At 37.7% G+C, this 20477-nt stretch overlaps 1 protein-coding gene across 18 annotated transcripts in view; it reads left to right on the top strand.

The window, feature by feature from the left end:
* SORBS2 (sorbin and SH3 domain containing 2) overlaps positions 1-20477 on the top strand; it is a 247725-nt gene that overhangs the window by 204703 nt on the left and 22545 nt on the right. For 15 of the 18 annotated variants that reach the window (XM_064449587.1, XM_064449585.1, XM_064449575.1 and 12 more), the window contains 3 exons: positions 12100-12152; positions 12843-13030; positions 19816-19904. In XM_064449587.1, coding sequence (XP_064305657.1) covers positions 12100-12152; positions 12843-13030; positions 19816-19904 — 330 coding nt within the window. Of the gene's footprint in view, positions 1-12099; positions 12153-12842; positions 13031-15227; positions 16794-19815; positions 19905-20477 lie in introns of all 18 variants that reach the window. The other 3 variants (XM_064449580.1, XM_064449592.1, XM_064449591.1) reach the window with 2 other exon arrangements.

Here is a 20477-nt window from a genome sequence, read left to right on the forward strand (position 1 = left end):
TGAATGGTGTCAACGTTGTTCTGTACTTGAGTACGTTGATGCAGTGCTGTATTGACCATCTGATGCAAATGGCAAAAAGAGTGAAGTTATTTACTGGACTTTAGTAGTGTGTCTTCAACAAGTGATGAAAATGTTACTAAATGACTAGATGAAAGATAGAGAATAGGAACGTGACTTGGTTTGACTGACAAGTCATAAAAAGGGAATTTATTGCTTTTACCTTCTGTTCAGGCAGTTTGGGAGATACTTTGTGAGACCAGGTTCAGTTTTTTAAGTTAAAATTATTTGTTCATTTTAAGTCTCTTAGAAGGGGAGATAATAGAAAAAGGTCCATCAGCAAAATTGAATCTGAAAGCCACGCAAAATCAATTGCCTGTGTATTGATCCTGATAGCACAGGGATTGCAGAGTCTTCCCTAGAACTGCCAGGCAGCAGTGAACTTACAGACTTTAGTACTCAGTTTCTTTTTGCTTGCTGCCCTCTGTGGTTCAAGCTGTAAATAAAAGTAGGACCTGTGTGCGTAGAGTTAGCTTTGCACACGTTCTTATGCTCTCATTTTATTTGCATACAACTACACAACAAGAACTAAAAAACATAGGAACTACATAAAATACACTATTTCTAGATTTTTATTTACAAACAGAAATGGGGGGGTTGGTGGGGGTGGGGGCGTTTTAAGCTTTTAACTACTTGCAGGAGTATTTGAAGATAAAATGGGAGCCAGCTCCCGTTCTCATTTTCATCTTCTTGGCTAGCTGCATGGAAGCCCAGCTTGTCCAACAGTGTGTTCGGGCTCCCTGCAAGAAGGGACACTGGTCCAGCAATGTGTAGGTGTGGGGCTGCTGGTATCCAGGGGTCTTTGAGGCTCACAAGGGTGACACTAGCAACCCAAGCAAGCGATATTAGTAGGCCTGGATTTGTAGTGCCAACAGCTCTACAGTTTCCACACCATATATATGCATTTCCATGGATTAATTTTTTTATTTTATGTAGAGGCACCCAGTTGATGATATTAATATTTCTGTCTGTGCAAATTAATTCATTGGTATAACATAAAGATGAAAACATGCTATAAATATTTCAACATACTGTAACTTAGTTTGGAGAAATTACAAAAAAGCAACTATTTAGTACTGTCTTCTCAGATTATCCACATCTAAATTGTGGAATTTTTCTAAGGTAAGCAAAAAACTCTGAATACGCCAAGCATTCTCTGTTACGGGAATCAAGTTGCTATATAATGAAGTTATCTTTGGCACTGCGAATCTGTCAATTTTTGCCTTCATGCCTTCATCTCTCTGTAGAAGACAATAGTGTTGTTTTCTTAAATAAATTTTTGTCCCTATTAAGGCCATAAATCTTTACTGGTCAGTTCATGAAACTAATTCCAGTGCTGTTTTTCTGTGAAAGACTTGGGTATGTATAGTCAGGTTGAAACAGTTGTCACTAGTAGTACTGAATTATGGCTGTGGATGGTGGAAATGTACGGACAAAACTCCAGAGCAGCTTCACCTCCTAACCCTGCTACATGCACAGTAAGTTGTTCATCACTGGCCTTCACTTCCCACTCTGTTCACAGGAATAATATTTCCCTTACTTGAAAGGGACATTGTGAAGATAAATCTATAAAACAAAGTCGGTGTCCAGATATTGCATGAACAGCTCATAGGTATGTGAGTACAAAGGTAGTTCAAAAGGGCTGTTGACCTTCCAGTGGAGCAAGATCAGCAGTCAGTTCCAGTAACATCAAAGGCAGCAAGAAAAGTGCTGTAAGGTGTTTAATTACCTGAAATGGTCAAGAGCACAGTGTTATCTCTTGCAGAAAACAGAAATAGCTGTAGGTGATTGCTCTGGTGTATGGGTGACAACTTGACTCAGGAGGAAAAAGTGTTACATACTTAATCACCAGTATCATTCTTTATGCAGGACCCTGTCGTTGTCTTTGAGGATTGCTTTCTAGGTCACACCATAATTAGCACCTAAGTTCTGATAATTACAGTTGTGGAGGACCAAAATTTTAAATTCAGAAATATCTTTAACAAGAGGCTTTCTCTGTTTCAGAGATCTTTAAGCCAACAGTTCACTGTAATTCTGTGCTGCATGACAGCTTACATCAGACCCTACAAAGGAACTGGAGCTATTTAGAAAATAATTAATGCAGCCAAGTTTACAGTTGATTAGGTATCCCATTGGGCGTTCTACTGTTTTGCACTGTCATGTTTTCATGCTGCTTGAATAAATCTGTCAATTATTCTTCTGCTCATTGAAAAATTTTCTTAATGCTATCTTCAATTGCTACTTTATCCCTTTGCTGTGAGAATTTTCATATGAAAACAACATATTTAACTTTGGAAAAAAATGCTTCATCAACAAGGCTGTGGGAGATAAAGCATTACAAAATACTGCTAAAACGACTGTTATGGAATGCATAAATTTTTTTTCCCTATTTTTTTGGCCATAGGATTTAAAATATACCATTTCCATTTCATATGCTGAAGTGGCTTTTTAATATAGTCATGCCTGCATGATGCATATTGATAATCTCTGCTCAGCACTTGCTTCAGGACAGCAAGATCCAGAATTAACATGCTTTATGAGAAGACAAGCATTGACCAAAAGCAATACTGATAAAATTATGTCTTTATTGCTGATCAGATGGGCAGTTTCTTGCCTATGCTGAAGATGACAATCATTTAAACCATCTTCTTAACACGGAATCTTTAGTAGCATTAGATATACTTAAGTAATGTAGTGATGTTTACAGAAGTGGTCAAAGAGCCCTCTTAGCTTTGAAAGAATACTTTTAAAGTGTTTAACATCTTCCAATCATTGGAAGAACAGCATCAAAAAGAAAAGTATTAAAGCTACCAGTCAATGACAACTCTTGAACAAGAATATTCTCTGTCTTAAATACGATCTTCATTCTTTGATTTTATTCCAATCCTTTCCCCATATTTGTTTTGTGTTTGTGTGTGTGTTGTTAAAGTGACATAGCATTTCTAGCACTTTGCTCAGTGTGTGCCTTTTCCTTCCCTTTTCCTTCACAACTGCTCCAGAATGATCGCATAAACCCAGATGACATAGATTTAGAAAACGAACCCTGGTATAAATTCTTTTCAGAACTGGAGTTTGGACGTCCGGTAAGTGAGGACAGAATATTAATATTTAAACATTAGGAAAAATATTTTTATAATGAGGAATTTACAAACTACCAAATTAGGCAAACATAAGTCAGTAAAGTTAATATGATTTTCTTTTTTTAGAAAGGTCAGTAATCTCATGCATATAACTATTATATTTCAGGTGAACCCTTAACCTGCCAGAGTAGTGGCTTTAATAGCTTTAATATGGACTACATATTAGACAAGTAGTAGTGTGTAAATACTTAAGAACAAGACAAAGTGCATGTTAAACAGGGATGTTTACTAGTCTCCCTAAATCTTTTGCATTTGGCTGGATTATTTCTGAACAATCTTTCAGAATAGAAAACATGTCAGTTTGATTAGGGATGCCCAGTTACAAATCCTGTATTTTTCTTGAAGGAATATGTCTAAATTGAAATGCACACAGACATATACAAATTGCTTATGGCAGTAAATACTGAGATTTTTTTTTCTTTTTTTTTCCCCTCTCTTATCATGCAGAATACGTATTTTGTACCTGAACACAGAGATACGGGTTTGCTTTGTTTTCAAGCTGGTCATCTGCTTGAACAGACAGACTTCAGTTCTGCTTTGATTTTCACAAATAGCAAGGTCCAAAAAAGAGACTCAGGCAAACAGATGCTACCTTGGTCCTACTGCAAGCATTTACATCTAAAATTATAAACCTGAAAAGCTCCATTTTCTTGAAATGCCTAAACGTCAGTGATACCTTAGTTTTTCACCTTTGGTTGCCTAGGCACTTGCAACTCTTCTGCAAATACCACAGGCTTAACTGGATGTGAACACCAAAGGCTGTTTATATATTTTATACAAGGATAAAACAGTAACATCCTCAGACCAAGACTGAGAACTAGGTTTCACTTCCTGCAGTGCCTTAGTGACTAGGTTGGAGATGCACCCGCTCTTGCTTTTGCGCACACCCTCTCTGGCTCTGTGGAGCTCAAATGCTTTCCTCTGCACTCTAACGTCTTTAGGAAAAGGGATAATTAATATCTTCATCCCTGAAGAATGTCTAACACAGTGGTTAGAGTATTTTCCAGATAAGTGGAAGATGTGCATTCAAATCCCCTTCAAAAAAGGAGGGAAATAAACCCAAGCATTCCCTCAGTCTGGTTAAACATTCCCATAGCTCCCCAGGATCCTGAGCAGCTTGAGGGGAAAAAAAAAAAGCACCTGCCCACAGGTAGGAAATCCCAAATAGACATGGCATTTGAGCTTGAGAGTATCAGTCCCATTCTAATCTTTACCTGTTAGCTAGCAATTCTCCAGAGCGCCCCCTCAGCATGCTAATTACTGACATGCTGGGCTACATGGGGAGCCTGAGCACTTGACAGAGGGCCTTGGTGGGCACTCTGGGAACCAGGTACCTTAGTCCCTCTTTGTATCTAGCCATAAGCCAAAATCAGAACTCCCAGCTACTTCAGTGAGAGCAAACGACATACATACTTCTAAAACTTTATAATTTTTTTAATCATAACATTTTTTTTAAATTGCCCCTTGAATACCACATGAAAATAAAATTTTAAAAAAACTTTAATGTAGCTGGGTTTAATTTGTTGTCCAGTGGTCTATAATGTATCCCATTTTCACTGATTTCCTTTTATCTAGCCATTCAAGCTGTTTTGTCATCATTCCTCTGATGAATAATATGTCAACAATATTTTACTGATAATGATAACTTGGGAATAGCATGTCCTGTAAGATAAAGTATATTGAGATTTCCCCAGCAGAACGTAACCATGATGCTTTACACTCTTCTGTCGTCAGTATTAAAAACCGATAGTCTTGGTTCAACCATTCCAGTTGTAAATTTTACCACCTAAAGTTACTAACATTATATCAAATTGCTTATAATTTTAAAAATATTGTAACACATTCTTCCTTCTATTCTACCCATATGTGTCACTCTTTGTATCTGACGTTGTCAACACTTAGTTTCTAACTGTGTCACCTTCTCCACATGTTTCATTCCTTGCTGCCATTGATTCTACTCCATTTCATCTCTACACTTCTGCTTTTATGATGCAGCCACCTAAAAAGCTTTTGGACTATGTTCAAGACACTTCTTCTGGTGTTTCCAATGAGGTAAATGAATGATTCTTGTTCGGATGATTCTCTTGGGAAGAAGGGTTGGAGTGCTCGCCATTTATGTCTTGAGTTTGTTAAAATGCAGTGGTTTCCTTCTGATAGCTGTAAGACGTTTCTAATTCACAATCATTTTATCTTTGTCTTCATATCTTTCCAGATCACTAGTGCATTTGGATGTTGATCTTATTATCCTAGGAACTGTGAGTCCTTATCCCCAAAAATTCTCAGAGATTACCACTCAGAAACACATAACAGCCCATACATCTCTAACTCTCTGACAAATTCTGACTTCTTCAGAGTTGGGCAAGTGCATTGCTTTCAGGCACAATTAATAACCAGCACAGTAGTATTTTTTTAATTAAAATATCTGACTGCAAATTCTGTATGTCAAGTAAAAGCCTGTGTGGCTAAGCTACCATTTCTCCAATTAAGTATTTATGACTAAGGGTGCTAATCAGGAAATCAGCAATTAATAATCCTGTTGTAAATTTATAACTGCAGGATTGACAGTCACTGTCATTACTCCAAATCAAATGCATCAAGATCAGTGGTGGGCTGTCATTGCCCTACTCTGAGAGGGAGAGATTCAGGCTTTCATTCCTTCTTCCCTCCCTACCCATTTTTAGAGTCTTAGGGCCAAAGTCAGGGAATCCTATAATGACAGCTTTACTTCATATGGTGGCTTTACTTTGTTCATATTCGTGATTCACTCTCATCTTCTGTAGCCTCTCCAAAAATTAAACACAAATCGTGGCCTTAAATTGTTAATTGTTTGCAAGTTACTCTGGTTTGGTTTTAAGCTCTATAAATCTGGAAAAACCTCATGGTTGTGAAATTTGGGCCCAGTTCTCGGAGACAATAGTCTTCTAGGCCTTCATTCACACTTGAGAGTACTCTATATATCAGAGAAGATAGTTTAAAAGTCCTAGCATGATGATTTGAAATATTATCACGTTCAGTAGGTCTGGGTAAAATAGCTATGAAGTAATACTGGGTTTTGCTTTGTTTAAATTACGAAGACATTTAGCTTTTATTTTGAAACTTTTTAAATCTTTGATAAATCATGTTCACAAACTACAGCAAATTGAATATTTTTCAGGGAGCCAGGGGGTGAGAATTTTCCAAATAACATGCTAAAGTATTAGCACCATCATGCAAACAAGCCTGTTTGTTGTTTACAGCTTGTGCCTACTTTTCCTAACTTCATTTTCAGTCACCATTAAAGCCTTAGTGCATGAAAACAGCTAAAACATTGGCTTAGTTTTAAATATATATCTGGTTTTTTTAGTAGAACTGAATAAAAATATTCAGCAAAGTCTGTATTTGGTAGTTTGGGGTGGTCGTCTCCAATATTTAATTATGTTTGTCAGGCAGCCTTTATCTGTATAGCAAAGTGTTGAATATTCTGGAAGATGCCTAATTAACTTTGGAGAGGGGGGAGTGGGGGAGGTGTGTTCTGTTGGGCCACCTGGAAGCGGCTTGGAGGGCTCATGGGGCAACAAATGCCCCAGAGCTGACAGGACAGCTACAAACAGTGGTACCCACTCTTGGCAGTAAAAACTAACCATATCCACTGTTTGCTTTCACCTTTCAGTGCGGCCCTACCTATGGGTAGAAGGTATATACTCCACACAGCCTGTATATGATAAAAATGAGGTAAAAATTGCATGTGGTGAAAATTGCATATGGTAAAGATTAGTGTTGTAGAATATGCAACACACAGTATGTTTCGTATAGAAAAAACTTCAAAGAAGTCATCAAATAAAGGGCAAAAGGCCAAGTCACATTCAAGGTGATAAGAGTATCTTAAAGGACAGAAAGGAAAAGCCATATAGTAACCCAGCAGTCAATTTTGGCATGACACACACTACTTGCTGTCTTAAGCTAATCACTAACACACTATTTATGGCCTGGTGAATGCTGTGGATAAAGAAGTTCTCTGTGGTTTGGTTTCAGTTGTGTGATTTACCCATTGCCTTCCATAGGAGGCAGTGGGGATCTATGCCACCCTTAGGGTTTACATCATGCTCTGTATAGCCCTGAAGCCATTACAACTGGTGGAAAGTAATCACTGCTTCGTGGCTGTTTGCCCAGTGTCATGTAACAGACATTCTCAGTCTGGTTTCTGATGGAAGGGGTTGGCCCCTGCAGAAGAAGCTCTGCAATGACAATTAGTCTGCAGTGTTTGTATCACCTCATGCAACAGTTCTAATGGAGATGACCTCTGAGCCCAGGTTTCCTTCCTCTGCTGGTACCGGACCATGGAGGTGACTGGTCAACAAAGATGAGGTTGATAGTTGTGGCCAGTTTTGAAATAAGACTCTGACATTTTCCAGAACAGGCTCGATGTGTGTTTTGTGGGTAGTGTAGGGAAGCACACAGATCTGAGGCCTTTGCTTCACTCTGTTGTATAGAAATGTGAGGAGAACTGTATTACACTAGCTGTTGGTTTGAGCAACCCTGCTGCTGGCTTCTATGGTTTTATTGCAGACAGACTTCATAATAGTAGATATTTATCTTAAAATCGTTGACATTGGATAGTGATGGCAGAATTGTCATAAAGTAGTTTGCAGCTTTCAGAGGATGTAAATTAAAACTTGGAAGTATGAACTGTGGCAACTTGGGAATAAATACCGTCTTCAGAATATATTTTAAAAAACAAATACCATGATATTTTGTTTAGGCAGAATAGGTTAACAGTAATGCACTCATCATGAGCCCCATACACATTCCAAATATTGAGAAATAAAATAGGGATAATTTCCTAAGTGCTAATAGCAGGTTCATGGTTTGTCTGAGAATATCTGATGATCATCAGCACACCTCCATAACAGGACTGGCTCCAAAACACAGGCTTCAATTTAATCTGCCTGTGGAAAGAAGGTTTGATTCTTTACTGCTTTGCTAGAGCAGGTGGTATCGTTTTGGTTCACAGTATCCCTTCACTCTAATGTTTAAGTCCACTGACTTTATGAGCTAGGTTACAGTATTTAAAATACTTTGGTCAACAATGATCTGTTTCTATGTGGAATCTCTGGAATTCAAATCCACAAATAAGTTTTTACTTTAAAGTGTCATACATAGTTTGTTTATCACCTAAGAACAATGCAGTGACAGATGATTAAAGTAAAAACCCAAACTTTGACATCTGTGCTTTGCTAGGAAAAATGAAACTTGTAAGAAATAACTTCACATTTGTTTGCAGAAAAATCAGTTGGGTTTAGCAAATTTAGCAAATACAAATCAGATACTGTGATAAAAGTTGATTGTATTCCAGAGTCTTGTGTACCCTCCCATCATGGGAAAAAAGCATGTGCGGAGCGCCACTGCACAGAAAGCCACCTGGGAAAGCAATACATCATTGTATGAGGGAGGCAAATCTTCTCTTCACTGGTGGAAACATCTAGCACTGGGAGAAGCTGGGCATATGATCAGTAATGTTGGTAGTCTTCTTCCAACAGGCTGTTGCTGCAGCAGACCTGCCTCACTGAGGGAGCCGTCCTGACATCACTGATGCACACTTCCCTCTTCCTTGAGAACGTGGGCTATGTACCACTACCTCACTTTGCTCCTCTTGGTAAAGCTTAATTCCCAGATTGTGCGAAGATCTCTCATACACAGGCTGCAAATTGCAGATCAGTGTTGCCTGAGGACACGTTACTTTACAAAGGATAAACACAATAGTAATTCCTAGCAGGTGGACATATTGCCATTGAGAACTTTTTTAATGCCACTTTCTATTTCCTACTGTAGTGCACACACTGTGGGTTGCATGCATGTCATTCTCTACTGCAAATGTGATGCAGATGAATAGAGGAGATCATGTCTCCTCTAATGTGTCTGAAGGTTGTATTGGATGAGCTGAAAATGACTGCATGACAAGTAGCCCCCTTTTTTTAGTATAGCGCTGAAGTCATTTTTGCAGCTTTCATTTTTAGCTCCCCTCTTACGTCCGTAGCATAAGTCACTGGAGCAGAGGTGTATGTTGCTAGAACTTTAGCATCAGTTTCCACAAACTGAAAATCCACGATACAGTGCAGAAGTGGAAGGGTAAGGATGAGAAAAAGAGGAAATCTATTCTTCTGGTTTACCATTTTATTATAAACCAAGATATTTTTCATACAGAACAATGCAACGCATTACAATAAGAATCACTTTTGTTGTTTGGAAGGAGTTTCAGATATTTTGGGCTAATTGGGTTCTGACAGGAACAGTTTAACAGTATTCATCAGGTAAGAATTTCAGCAGCAGCAGAGAAATTGCCTCAGCTTTGCCTCTAATGTGGTGATAAAATATTGAAAAAGAAACTTCAAAATCTTGCAAAGACACACCACTTCTAGAGCACTTCTAGGTATTACATGAGTCTTGCAGTGCTTCCATTCTGAAGAGATGCAAAGACTAGCAAGTTTAAACACACAAATTACTAAAACAATGAAGTGGTAGAATTGTCATGGTTTCATGATTTAGTCCAGTAGTGTATTTCATTTTGTATTTCAAAATAAATTGGAGGAAAACAGGTAAGTAGTTATAACTAGAACCTTGGGTTTCCTTTTTTCCTATACATGTGCTTGCTTTGAGATTTCCCCCCAAAATGAAATGCACGTGAGAGTTTGTGGGATGAAAACATGCCATGTTGAACTGTTCAAGATCACCAAGAAGCCTTGAAATAGTCCAGAAACTAAATTCCGTCATTTACAGGCCAGTTCCTATGCTTTCTATTGGTGAAACATCAGAGTTGCCGTGACCCTGTCTGCCAACGTTACAACCAACTCAATGTTGTTTTCAAGATTTTTTGCCTTCAAAATTTCTGTTGAAATCGCAAAAATGGACCAAGAGCTGTGCACCAACACTACTAATAGGATACAGCTCATATTTGTAATGCTTAATCTAATAGAAATCCATGTTAGAGATAGTTTTGCTGCAGTGTTTTACAAGTTAAATGAAGTGTGACGTGAGAGGAGTATCAGGAACCTAGTTCTGCCATTTCTGGTGGTCAGGTTTATGTTACTGGTTTTTGCAGTGCACGTATCCTTTATAGATCACTTACCCCAGATTTGTAATCTCACTTGAGGAGGGATTATACACCTTTGTGTTTATACAGCAAGAGATTCTGATCCAAACTGGAGTTTATGAACATAATAGTATTTAACAGTGAGAATAATAGTAGTAATAAGTAGTAACACAGAGTAAATACTTGAATACTTCACAAAGCAGAGACATTTCTGTTCAGAGGAAATAAACATTTAGAAACCCTATGCAGAGGCCACCTTAAGTAAGTTATAGAGGACTTACTTTCTCTGGAAAACAACTGAAGTTTTTGAATTATTAACATCTTTTAACTGTTTATATTTCAGCTGCTATTACCAAAGCCTGAAAGTTTTTTTTTTAGCTGATTTTTAATGTGACTTAAATTAAACTACTGTTAAGAATTACTGAGAAAATCGAAACGATCTTAGCTCAAGTTTTAGATAACATTTGATCCATATTGTATAGTGTGTGCATGGTTCTTCCTACCTCACAGTATAATAAATTTTGGTATAATCCAGAAATCAAAACTTCAGTTAGTGTTCTGATGGGATCACTTGGTATGTCATGCAGGTCTTAAATAACGAAGCCTACTGACAAATGAGCACCAACTGAAAAATTGTATGGTTTTTATAGTGCCCCACCTGTAAGCGTAGTTTCAAGAGTTACTCTAGAATGTCATTTAAAGTATGCAGTCTCTTTAAATTTGTTCCTAAGTATTCTTAGACTACAGGTGCTTTCTAGAAGTATGCCTAAGTGTCAGTTTACAAATCTGGATGAAGCCCCATTCATGAACTTGCAATTCAAATCACTGGGAAAAAAGAACATGAAACAAAAAAAGCACTTAAACAGGCCATGACTGCTATTACGTCTGCAGTCCTTCTGTACAGAGAAAAGTCTGTAAAGCTTTCTCCATGCAGAGAAAAAGTCTAGAATGCTTCTGTAGAGAGAAAAATGGTTCCTGCAGCTTATGAAGCTGTGTGAGAGTTCTATTTCCAGTCCATCACGTTAGCTCTGAAATGGCATGTCAGGAACTTAAAACAAGTTTAACTTTTGAACCACATGGCTTTGTACCCATGAAGAAATGCCCCGCGGACCTTGCAGTTTGGCCTATATTCATACCACATTACCAAAATTATAGTATTATCTAAGTCTGATCGCAGGCTTAAAATGTGTGAAATGATTGACTTATAATTAGTGGTCTCTTAAGGTTGATTTTGAATAAATAATAAAATTCTGGAGCAGTACTTCATTCCATCTTCCAGGGTTTGTGCAGTAGCTACTACCATAACTCCATAAGCAACGACTAGTGTTCTGTTCTTACCAGGAATAAAAGGTGGTCAACAGCTGGCCACAAACGTCATGGGATTTACAAAAGTTTCTGACTATAATTGATTGTGGGATTTTGGTGAGTAACTGGGAGGGTGGGGAGGAGAAGCTCTGCAAACCTCACTTGTGCATGAAGGAATTATTTTCAGATTTTTATGGTTTTACAGTAGAAGTTCATTTCAGCTGTTCTGTATCTATGTTTGAAAAGGGTATAGAGAAGCATGACTTTGGATCATTATTTAGTAGTGCTTGAAACAAAAAAACATCACTGAAGTGCAATATGAAATGAAATCTAGTGGTGCTTTTTAAAAACTGCATAACTATCTCATGAAATACTGCAGTATCTATGTTGGAGTGCCCAGGAGATTAATCATCATAGTCTGGTTTTATAGGATTTGTCACAGCGTAACAATCGTAATCAAATCATAAGCAGAAATTGTCACCCTTTTTTCAAATACAGATGTATAACAGATTCATATATTTGTTTTCACAGACTTCCTTATATCATCACTATTCAACAGACAAAGGCCTGGACAGGCCCTCTAGGTAAGAAATACAATATGTGTTCAGTAGACACAGATTGTACAGCCTGTGGGTTTTCTGTGTGACATGAAGCCAGCAAATGTTACAGAGAGTCAAATTTTAACATTCACTTTGTAAGCTGACAAAATAGAGAGATGCACAGAGAGGATGTTCATATTTTGATACTGAAGTGTAAATCTTACTTTTGCTTTACAAGGACTTTCTGTTTACATTCAAAACAAGCTATGCTGTATTTTGGGTCTTCCCTCTAACACTCCTGAGCTTCTCTCTCAACTGCAGCAATCTATCATTTAACCTTACTGCCTGCAGCTCTTCCAGTGCTGTCTCCCGAAGCATGCCAACCTCACCTGTTCTCAGACTCTGACTTTTTCCTATCTTTGTGCTGAACATCTAGTACCAAAAAATAGTCAAAAAAAACTTCATGCATTTATTTCAAAGCCTTCACTATGAAAACAGTGTAGAAATTTTGTATAAGACTTTAAAACGAGCAGGTGAAGAAGAAATTCAGCTTTCCTCTGTGAAATACGCTGTAAGATGTCTGAGGCCACTGCTTCTCCCCTTTACATGTTTTTGATGTACTTGTTCTGGCATTGTTTGGTCTATAAACCAATAATATAATTATGAGCTTACTTTTTAAATTCCTGAACTCCCATCTCAGAATTAGACTGCTGCTAATACTGCTTATTTCTGTAGTTCTGCAAGTACTGCGAGCGACTACAGAAAAAGAAGGAAGTCGGAACCTGCTGTAAGTCATCAGAGGGTGCCCAGTGATCAGAACGCAAACAGGCCTAACCTGGGCCGCACAGATATGCAAGGCCCCTATACCACCCTTAGAAAGCCTTTAACTAGCTCGTCTCCTTCTTCTCCATCAAGAGCAAAAGGTAAGAGGAGAGCATGTTTGTTAGCAGAAAACCACTGATGATGTGTTGTACAATAGATTGGTAGTAAATGCAACTTTCTGCTGTTGCTCAGTGCACTTTACTGGGAGATTTACTATATGAAACAAAGGAACAGCTTTGGGCCTTTCATGAAAGGCTGACTTGTTTATTCTTACATGTGTAATTTTAAGCTGAAAAGATGGATTTGTAACAAGGATTTTCCAGCATCAACTGCTTATTCTAACAAAAGAAAATTGACTAAATGATGATTTTGCTACAACATATAAACCCATCAAGTTTTAACTCCACTACTCTCTTACTAGATTATTGTGATTTTAAAACTGTTTTCAGTATATACAGAAAGTAAATCAAGACAAATAGCATAAAAGATTAAAATGTGTTTCCAGAATACTATCTGTTGTCTTAGACATCGTCAGTTATCAGGACCTAATTTAATCAAGTAAATATCCCTATTCCAATTTTTGATTTTGTAAATCCTTGAAGTATTTATTACAGCATATATACAATCTAATTAGCAGCTTCTTCCAAGTAACTCACTGTCACATTACTGTTCTCCATGTCTCTCCAGAAAAAAAGATAATTGAATCAGTTCTTGGTTTGGGCTTGGGGTTTTGGGTGGGGTTTTATCGTAAGGCAAAATGTTTTGAGTAAAACACACGATGTAAGTAATACACAGAGTAATATCATATACAATATGTATCCTTCTGTTTAAGTTACTATTATTCATTTAATTGCTGTATTTTGTAGTTATTCTGTCTAATCAGCCTATAGTTGTATTAGGGACTGCATAAATCTTTGTAAAAGTCGATTCCCTCTGCAAAGAAAGTCATTTCCAGGCTGCAACAGAATAGGTCAGACAAAGAAAAGCAGTGAGGAGTATTAAGAGTGAAGTGATGGAAAAGCAAATGTATTTTAAACACAGTGTTACAGTGGTAATTTAAAAAGCAGGTAAATTCATCCATTTGGAGTACCAGGCCAGGCAGTGAAAAATTGGTAATCTCCATTTACCTGCATTTACCTTTGACAACACCACCACTAATGAGCACTTACCATGACTTAAAACCCTTCCTGTGTTTAAAAATCCTTAAGAACTTTTACCACATCTAATTAACTTTTGGAAGGTGACCTAGCTGTGTCACTCCATTCTCTCCCAGCGTTATGAAACCTACTAGGATGTTACTTTTTCTTGGAATTAACCATTTTATTGAAGAAGCAGCACATTATAAGCTGTTTGATCAGCATGGACTTTGAACTCAAGTGCTTTGGTTTCTGATTCAGATTCAAGTAGTTCTCCTAGAAATGAAATTGAGTTGTCTTAAGCATGTGTCCTGAACTGAATGTTGCCACTTGAGAGCATTTTTGAAAGTTCAGTGCAAGTATGGGAGACCACAGTTCCAAATTTGTCTCATAGTGACTTCTAGATCTTGCATGCACATAAAAATATGTCTTAAAGCTTACTCAGGCTTTGTTATGGGAGTCAAAATAAGGGCTGTTGTTTCTTCTACATGCTCAGTAAAATGATACATATTCATTTACACCTGTATAACAGCTCCTTAGCCACCTTGTTCTGCCTTCTATAAGCTGCAGAAAAAAACACTCCCTTCAGTTCTATCGCACAGGGAAAGAGTGGGCTACCTATGCTACCTATTAACAACTGGGGGAAATTTCCCATTTGATCTTATATAAAGATTTATCTATCTTAATTATCTTAGAATATACAGTTGCTGTGCAATCTCTGAGCATTATCCAGCTCAAAAATTCTGAACAGCTTCTTTCAGAATCCACAGGTGGAAAGTCAATATTTGACTGAGGTCTAGGTTTGTCATTTGGCTTCATCTTTAAATCCTTTGCAGCTTTTATTATCTGTTGACCTGCTTCAAAATCAATATTAATGCTTGGTTTCTTACAGTGCTTTGGCAGGGGGTTGTGGACAGGGTAACTTCTCCATAATTCCTAAGGAAGTCTTTTTGATATTCAAATTATCATGAGTACATTTTTACAGCTGGAAAGTAACTTAATTATTAGCTCTGCTGCCTATGTACTGACCTAAGTTGATAGATACGTTAATTACTGTCTTTTCTAGCCTTTCTAATACTTACTGATGTTAATTCCAACTTTCTGAATCTTTTAATTTCTGGCAATGTCTCTTCTTTACCATGCTGCTCTATGGATTATAAAGGTGGGGATATTAGCAAAGTATATCCATCCCTTTTAAGTTATTCAGTGCACAACCACAACACCTCAAATGAATTAGATTACTGTAGCACTTACAGACAACATTTAGCTGTTCCAACTGATTCAAGAAGGGCAATCAGCTACAAGAATGGCTGGCAAATGACTCGTCAAAATGCAGAAGTCTGGAGCAGCACAGAAGAAACTACTTCTCCAAAGAGAAAATCTCGTAGCTGTGATGATCTGTTAACAGATGATCGTGATAGCTTTCCCGATGCACAGGCCAAGTCTGAAAGCATGGGCTCTCTGTTATGCGAGGAGGACTCCAAAGAAGTCTGCTCAATGAACTGGGCCTCCCCGTATGTTCCTGAGGGCCACAGTAGTAGTAGTAGGTCAAGAGTTCGTCACAGATCTGCACATGATGCCCCGGGTTTCCTAAAAATGTACAAAAAGATGCACCGCATCAATCGCAAGGACTTGATGAATTCTGAAGTTATTTGTTCTGTGAAGTCCAGAATACTGCAGTATGAAAAAGAACAGCACAAAGGTATTCTTCAAGGCTGGAGAGAGTCTTCTACTGAAGAGGTGCCCAGAGATATGGTGCCAACCAGGATATCTGAATTTGAAAAATTAATTCAGAAGTCAAAATCAATGCCGAACCTAGGTGATGAAATGTTGTCAACTGTTACACTAGAGCCTCCTAAAAATGGCTTATGTCCAAAGAGGCGATTTTCTATCGAATCCTTGCTGGAAGAAGAAAATCAAGGCAGACATCCCTCTCAGGTACAACGGAGCTACAAGTCTAAAACCCTGGTGCCAATTCATATTGAAGTGACCAGTGATGAGCCACAACGATCGCATATGGATTTTTCAGACAGTGATCAAGATGGAGTGGTTTCTGACCTCAGTGACTTTATCCAGATAGAGGGTTCATCCTTTTGTAGTGAAAGTGACTTTGACCACTTTTCCTTTACATCATCTGAAAGCTTTTATGGATCAGGCCATCACCACCACCACCACCACCATCACCACAGGCATCTCATCAGTTCCTGCAAAGGGCGATGCCCAGCATCCTACACGCGCTTCACCACCATGCTAAAACATGAAAGGGCTAAACAAGAAACCACTGAAGATCCAAGGAGACAGGAAGCAGAATCTGGCCTCTCTAAGATAGCATTCCTAGTCAGTCCAGTGCCTTTCCGGAGGAAAAAAAGTGCAGCTCCTAAAAAACAAACTGAAAAGAAAAAATGCAAGTCATCTGTATTTGAAGCACTAGATTCTGCACTTAAAGACATCTGTGACCAAATTAAAGCTGAAAAAAGAAGGGGAAGCTTGCCTGACAACAGTATATTACACAGACTTATTACTGAGCTGCTTCCAGACATTCCAGAAAGGAATTCATCTCTCAAAGCTCTGAAAAGGAGTCCCATGCACCAGCCTTTTCATCCACTGCCTCAAGATGGTGCTATCCATTGCCCACTGTACCAGAATGATTGTGGAAGATTACCTCTTAGTGCCTCTTTTCCAGACATGGACGCAACTAACAACAACGATAGTGCACTGTGTTTCCAAGGTGGATTAACTTTTTTCCTCTATCCCTGTGATTTACTTATCCAACCTTACCCCCTGTATTTCCCACCCTTTCTCATTCCGTTTTTGTGTCGTCTGCAAGCAGCTTTCATCCCACAAAATTCTTAATGAAGGATGTCATTTTTACATAGGTGATGAGGGTAGATAAATTTGCTGTCTATTCACAAAATACAGTAATCTGGACAGCTGGAGTGATGGTATATTTCAACTAATAGATAATTAGTGTTATAAATTATAACGGTGGTGTTAAATTAAGCAATGTGGGGGGTTTTTTCCCCCCCAAGAAGAATACCTTACTGAAAGTGAATGCATGCATCGTAAGATGCTGGTCAAACAGAAAACAATATGCAGATAGCCCTTCCTTTATTATTATTAAAAAAAAAATCTGCATGTGAAACATGTTGTACTGTATAGTTTTGTTACATGTAAATGATTAAAATGCTGTTAATTCTTCCAGTATCATAGAAAGTTGATTCTGTTTTCTTATTAAAATGCACTAATTCCACTGCTTTATATTACTTTTTGTGAATAGACCCTAAGGTCATTTTAGGGGGGTTCCATTTCCGCTGTTCAAACAATACCATTTCCAATTTCTGTGGCAGCAAAACTAGTTCTTCTCATAGAATTTTAATATATCTATGAAATTTTAAGAAATATCCTATCCTTTTAGAAGGGAAATTATCGATAATCAAAACTTGAATGAGACTGTCAGGGTGGGTACAATAATTTAAAAAGTCTGTCTTGACCGTAATCTGGTTTTAAAGTTACTACTTTGAGTTGTTCATTGCTCTGCTGCTCTTTTTCTCAAAAAAAAAAAAAATTGCTTGAGCTTAAAATGTTCTTAGAGTTTAACCTTGCAATATTAAAAGAAGCAAACCAGATTCACAGCAGGAGTGCACAAAGGTGTATCCCAGATGATTTAGATTAATGTCTTTGGCAAGTCTGTCATTTATTTCTCTTTTTACATGGTAACATATCTGTGTTAAAGAATTCTGCTTCTAGATATACAGTCTTCTGTGACAGGGCATCTTTGAGAATTACAAAGCTGTTATTGAAATCACAAGTGGATATAAGAAAGAATGTCTTTAATATATCAATTATGCAATATTTGATTGGACCAAATTACTTATCTTTAATCTCACATATTTTTCTGTAACTTTTGCAAGTACCACATCAGTAAATATGTATTTCAATAGAAATCAGAACTGAAGCTGTTATCGTCTCCTCTTAACTACTTAAAATGGGTGTATTGAGGACAGAGAATTTGGAAAGAAACAGCTGTGAAATGCAGTTCAGAAATGAATTAGTCATACTTGAGGACTAATTATAATTAACCCTGGCTGGCAGAACTACACGATGAGACTGAAGTTGTGGGAAATTGCACAGGCCACATATCACAGTTGCTAAATGAGAATTTTCCAGTCCCTGAAAATAAGGAAATCCACAGTGCAGGGTAAATGTGGGTTCCTAATAGCTTCTGCAGCTATGAAGGAGCCTGGCATGAGGAAAGTGGTACACTCTGTCAACATTAATAACCCTAAAGTAGCATGGAGAATGAGTACAGCAGAATATTCCATTGACTTCCATCAGCTCCAGTCATGGCTGAGCTCCACTTCTAATGAAGTTTTATGTTTTGTTGGATTTGCGTGTGTCTCTTACAGCCACTATCCACACAGAGACCCCAAACTCACAGCAAAAAAAACACTGAAAACTACCAATATTGACCGCCTAAGGAGCTGTATAGAAATAAAGGAATTGTTCTTCCTAAAGCTGCTGCATTTTCTCTCCTTCCCTCCCACGTCCTTCTCTTTCTGCTAGAGTTTAAAGAAAAAACTAATAGATTTGTTTGGAAGCATCATATTTTAGGCTTATGCAGTAAGCATAGATCCTCATTCACAGGCACATGACATATCAAGAAAGCTGTCCAGAACTGGGATTGTGATATACTAGTTGGTGATGACATGCTTGCAACCAATGGCATAAGTAATACAGTTACCTCATTTTTTGCATCCACTGTATTTATCAGTAGCCTCAAGTTTCTGGAGCTTAGCCCACAGCCCACTGGAGACCATTTACATCTTTCTTCTATAAGACCCCAACATAATGGATGAGATGCTTTCAAGTCTTTTTTTTCCACTTGTACTTCTTTAGAAATGTGTGGGCTTGATAAGAACGGATTGTGTGAATGACGTCAAAGGAAGACAAACATCAGTCTAGCAGGTATCACGGTGGCAGTAGGAGACTAAAATAGTAAATCTCAGAAGTCAAGAGGCAGTTCATTTCATCCTGTGGTCTGGAATAATTCTGTTATATTTTCATTTCACATTGGCAACTTGCAGAGCTATAGAGTGTAAGATTTTATTTTTATTAAAACATGAAAAGAAGTATTCACCATCCTATAATAAACCCTCCCTAATAAACATTGGTAAACTGGGCTTTAGAGAAAATCTGCCACATAGATTGGTGAGTAATGATTTGTACTCCACCTCTTAAAGCAGAGTTGTTTTTATTAAATAACATCCTTTTAAATTCCCTTGTGTTGTCTAACAAGTGGCCTGGTAAAGTAGAAATGCATCTTAGATCCCTTAGGAGCAAACAATTTTTCTTCATTATTTTCTCATTGAAGCATGCTTTAATCACGTTTTGTGCATGTAATTATGTGTTGATATTGCTGGCATTCTGAAACAGTTTCTTGGAACCTGATGAAGTCCTGGTACTGCTGTCACATCTTCCATTTGGTCCAGTAAGGGTGGATCCTTTCGTACAGTAAGGCATAATTTTGCTCTCTCGATCCTCTATAATATCAGAGGACAGTCGCTGCTTGAGAGTATCTTTTTTTTCTTTAAAGGTGCACTTTAGCCATCATATCATATGCTTTTCTTTCTATTAAAGGTAAAATAAAACATTTCAACATCTCTTCACCCCCCTAAATGAAACCAAGCAGCATCACAGATTTGAATAGTTTTGTTTAATTTACCCTAGCTTCACATGATTTCTGTTTTCAGTAGACCAGGAGTCTCCTGGAAGCTATTCTGCTTTTACTGATGTGGGACGATGTACTCCAAGAGAGAGAAGAGGAACTACAGACAAAGAGGTAGTGAGACAACAATAAATAATGCAGCAATATCCATATGGAAAATTGGTAACATATCTGAGACAAGACTTGTGTAAGCTTTAAGACACTAATAATACAGACCAAAGGAACAGTCACTTGTCATATCATCAGATGGGATAGCATCCTTCTTTTTCATTAAGGAGATAGGTACTTCAAGAAATTAAAAGAATATCAAGCTTTATAAGCTGTATCTTCTATTTATGTTTAATTAGATATGGACATAAGTTTACTAGTCATTGATAGGCTCTGTCAAAGCTGACTGAAGTGGGTGTTTGGGACAGAGAAGAATAGCAGATGTGACTGGGGAAAGGCTCTTTTGAGAACCAGAGCCTTACACAAAGAAACTGCCTCAGTAGTTTCAAAACTGATACAAAGAACATCTGTATTTCACCATTATTTTTGTTTAGAAAGAGCAAAACCACTGCTGTTAGTGTGTTAGACAAAACCACTTATCCTAAGAGTGATCTCTAAGTTCTGTAACAGTTGGTGATTGTAATTATATACTGACTGCTTATATTAATGCTTTGGAAGAGGAAATGGAAGCAGGCATAC

Source organism: Phalacrocorax carbo, chromosome 4 (genome assembly GCF_963921805.1).
Source record: "Phalacrocorax carbo chromosome 4, bPhaCar2.1, whole genome shotgun sequence".
NCBI classification, from domain to species: Eukaryota; Metazoa; Chordata; class Aves; order Suliformes; family Phalacrocoracidae; genus Phalacrocorax; species Phalacrocorax carbo.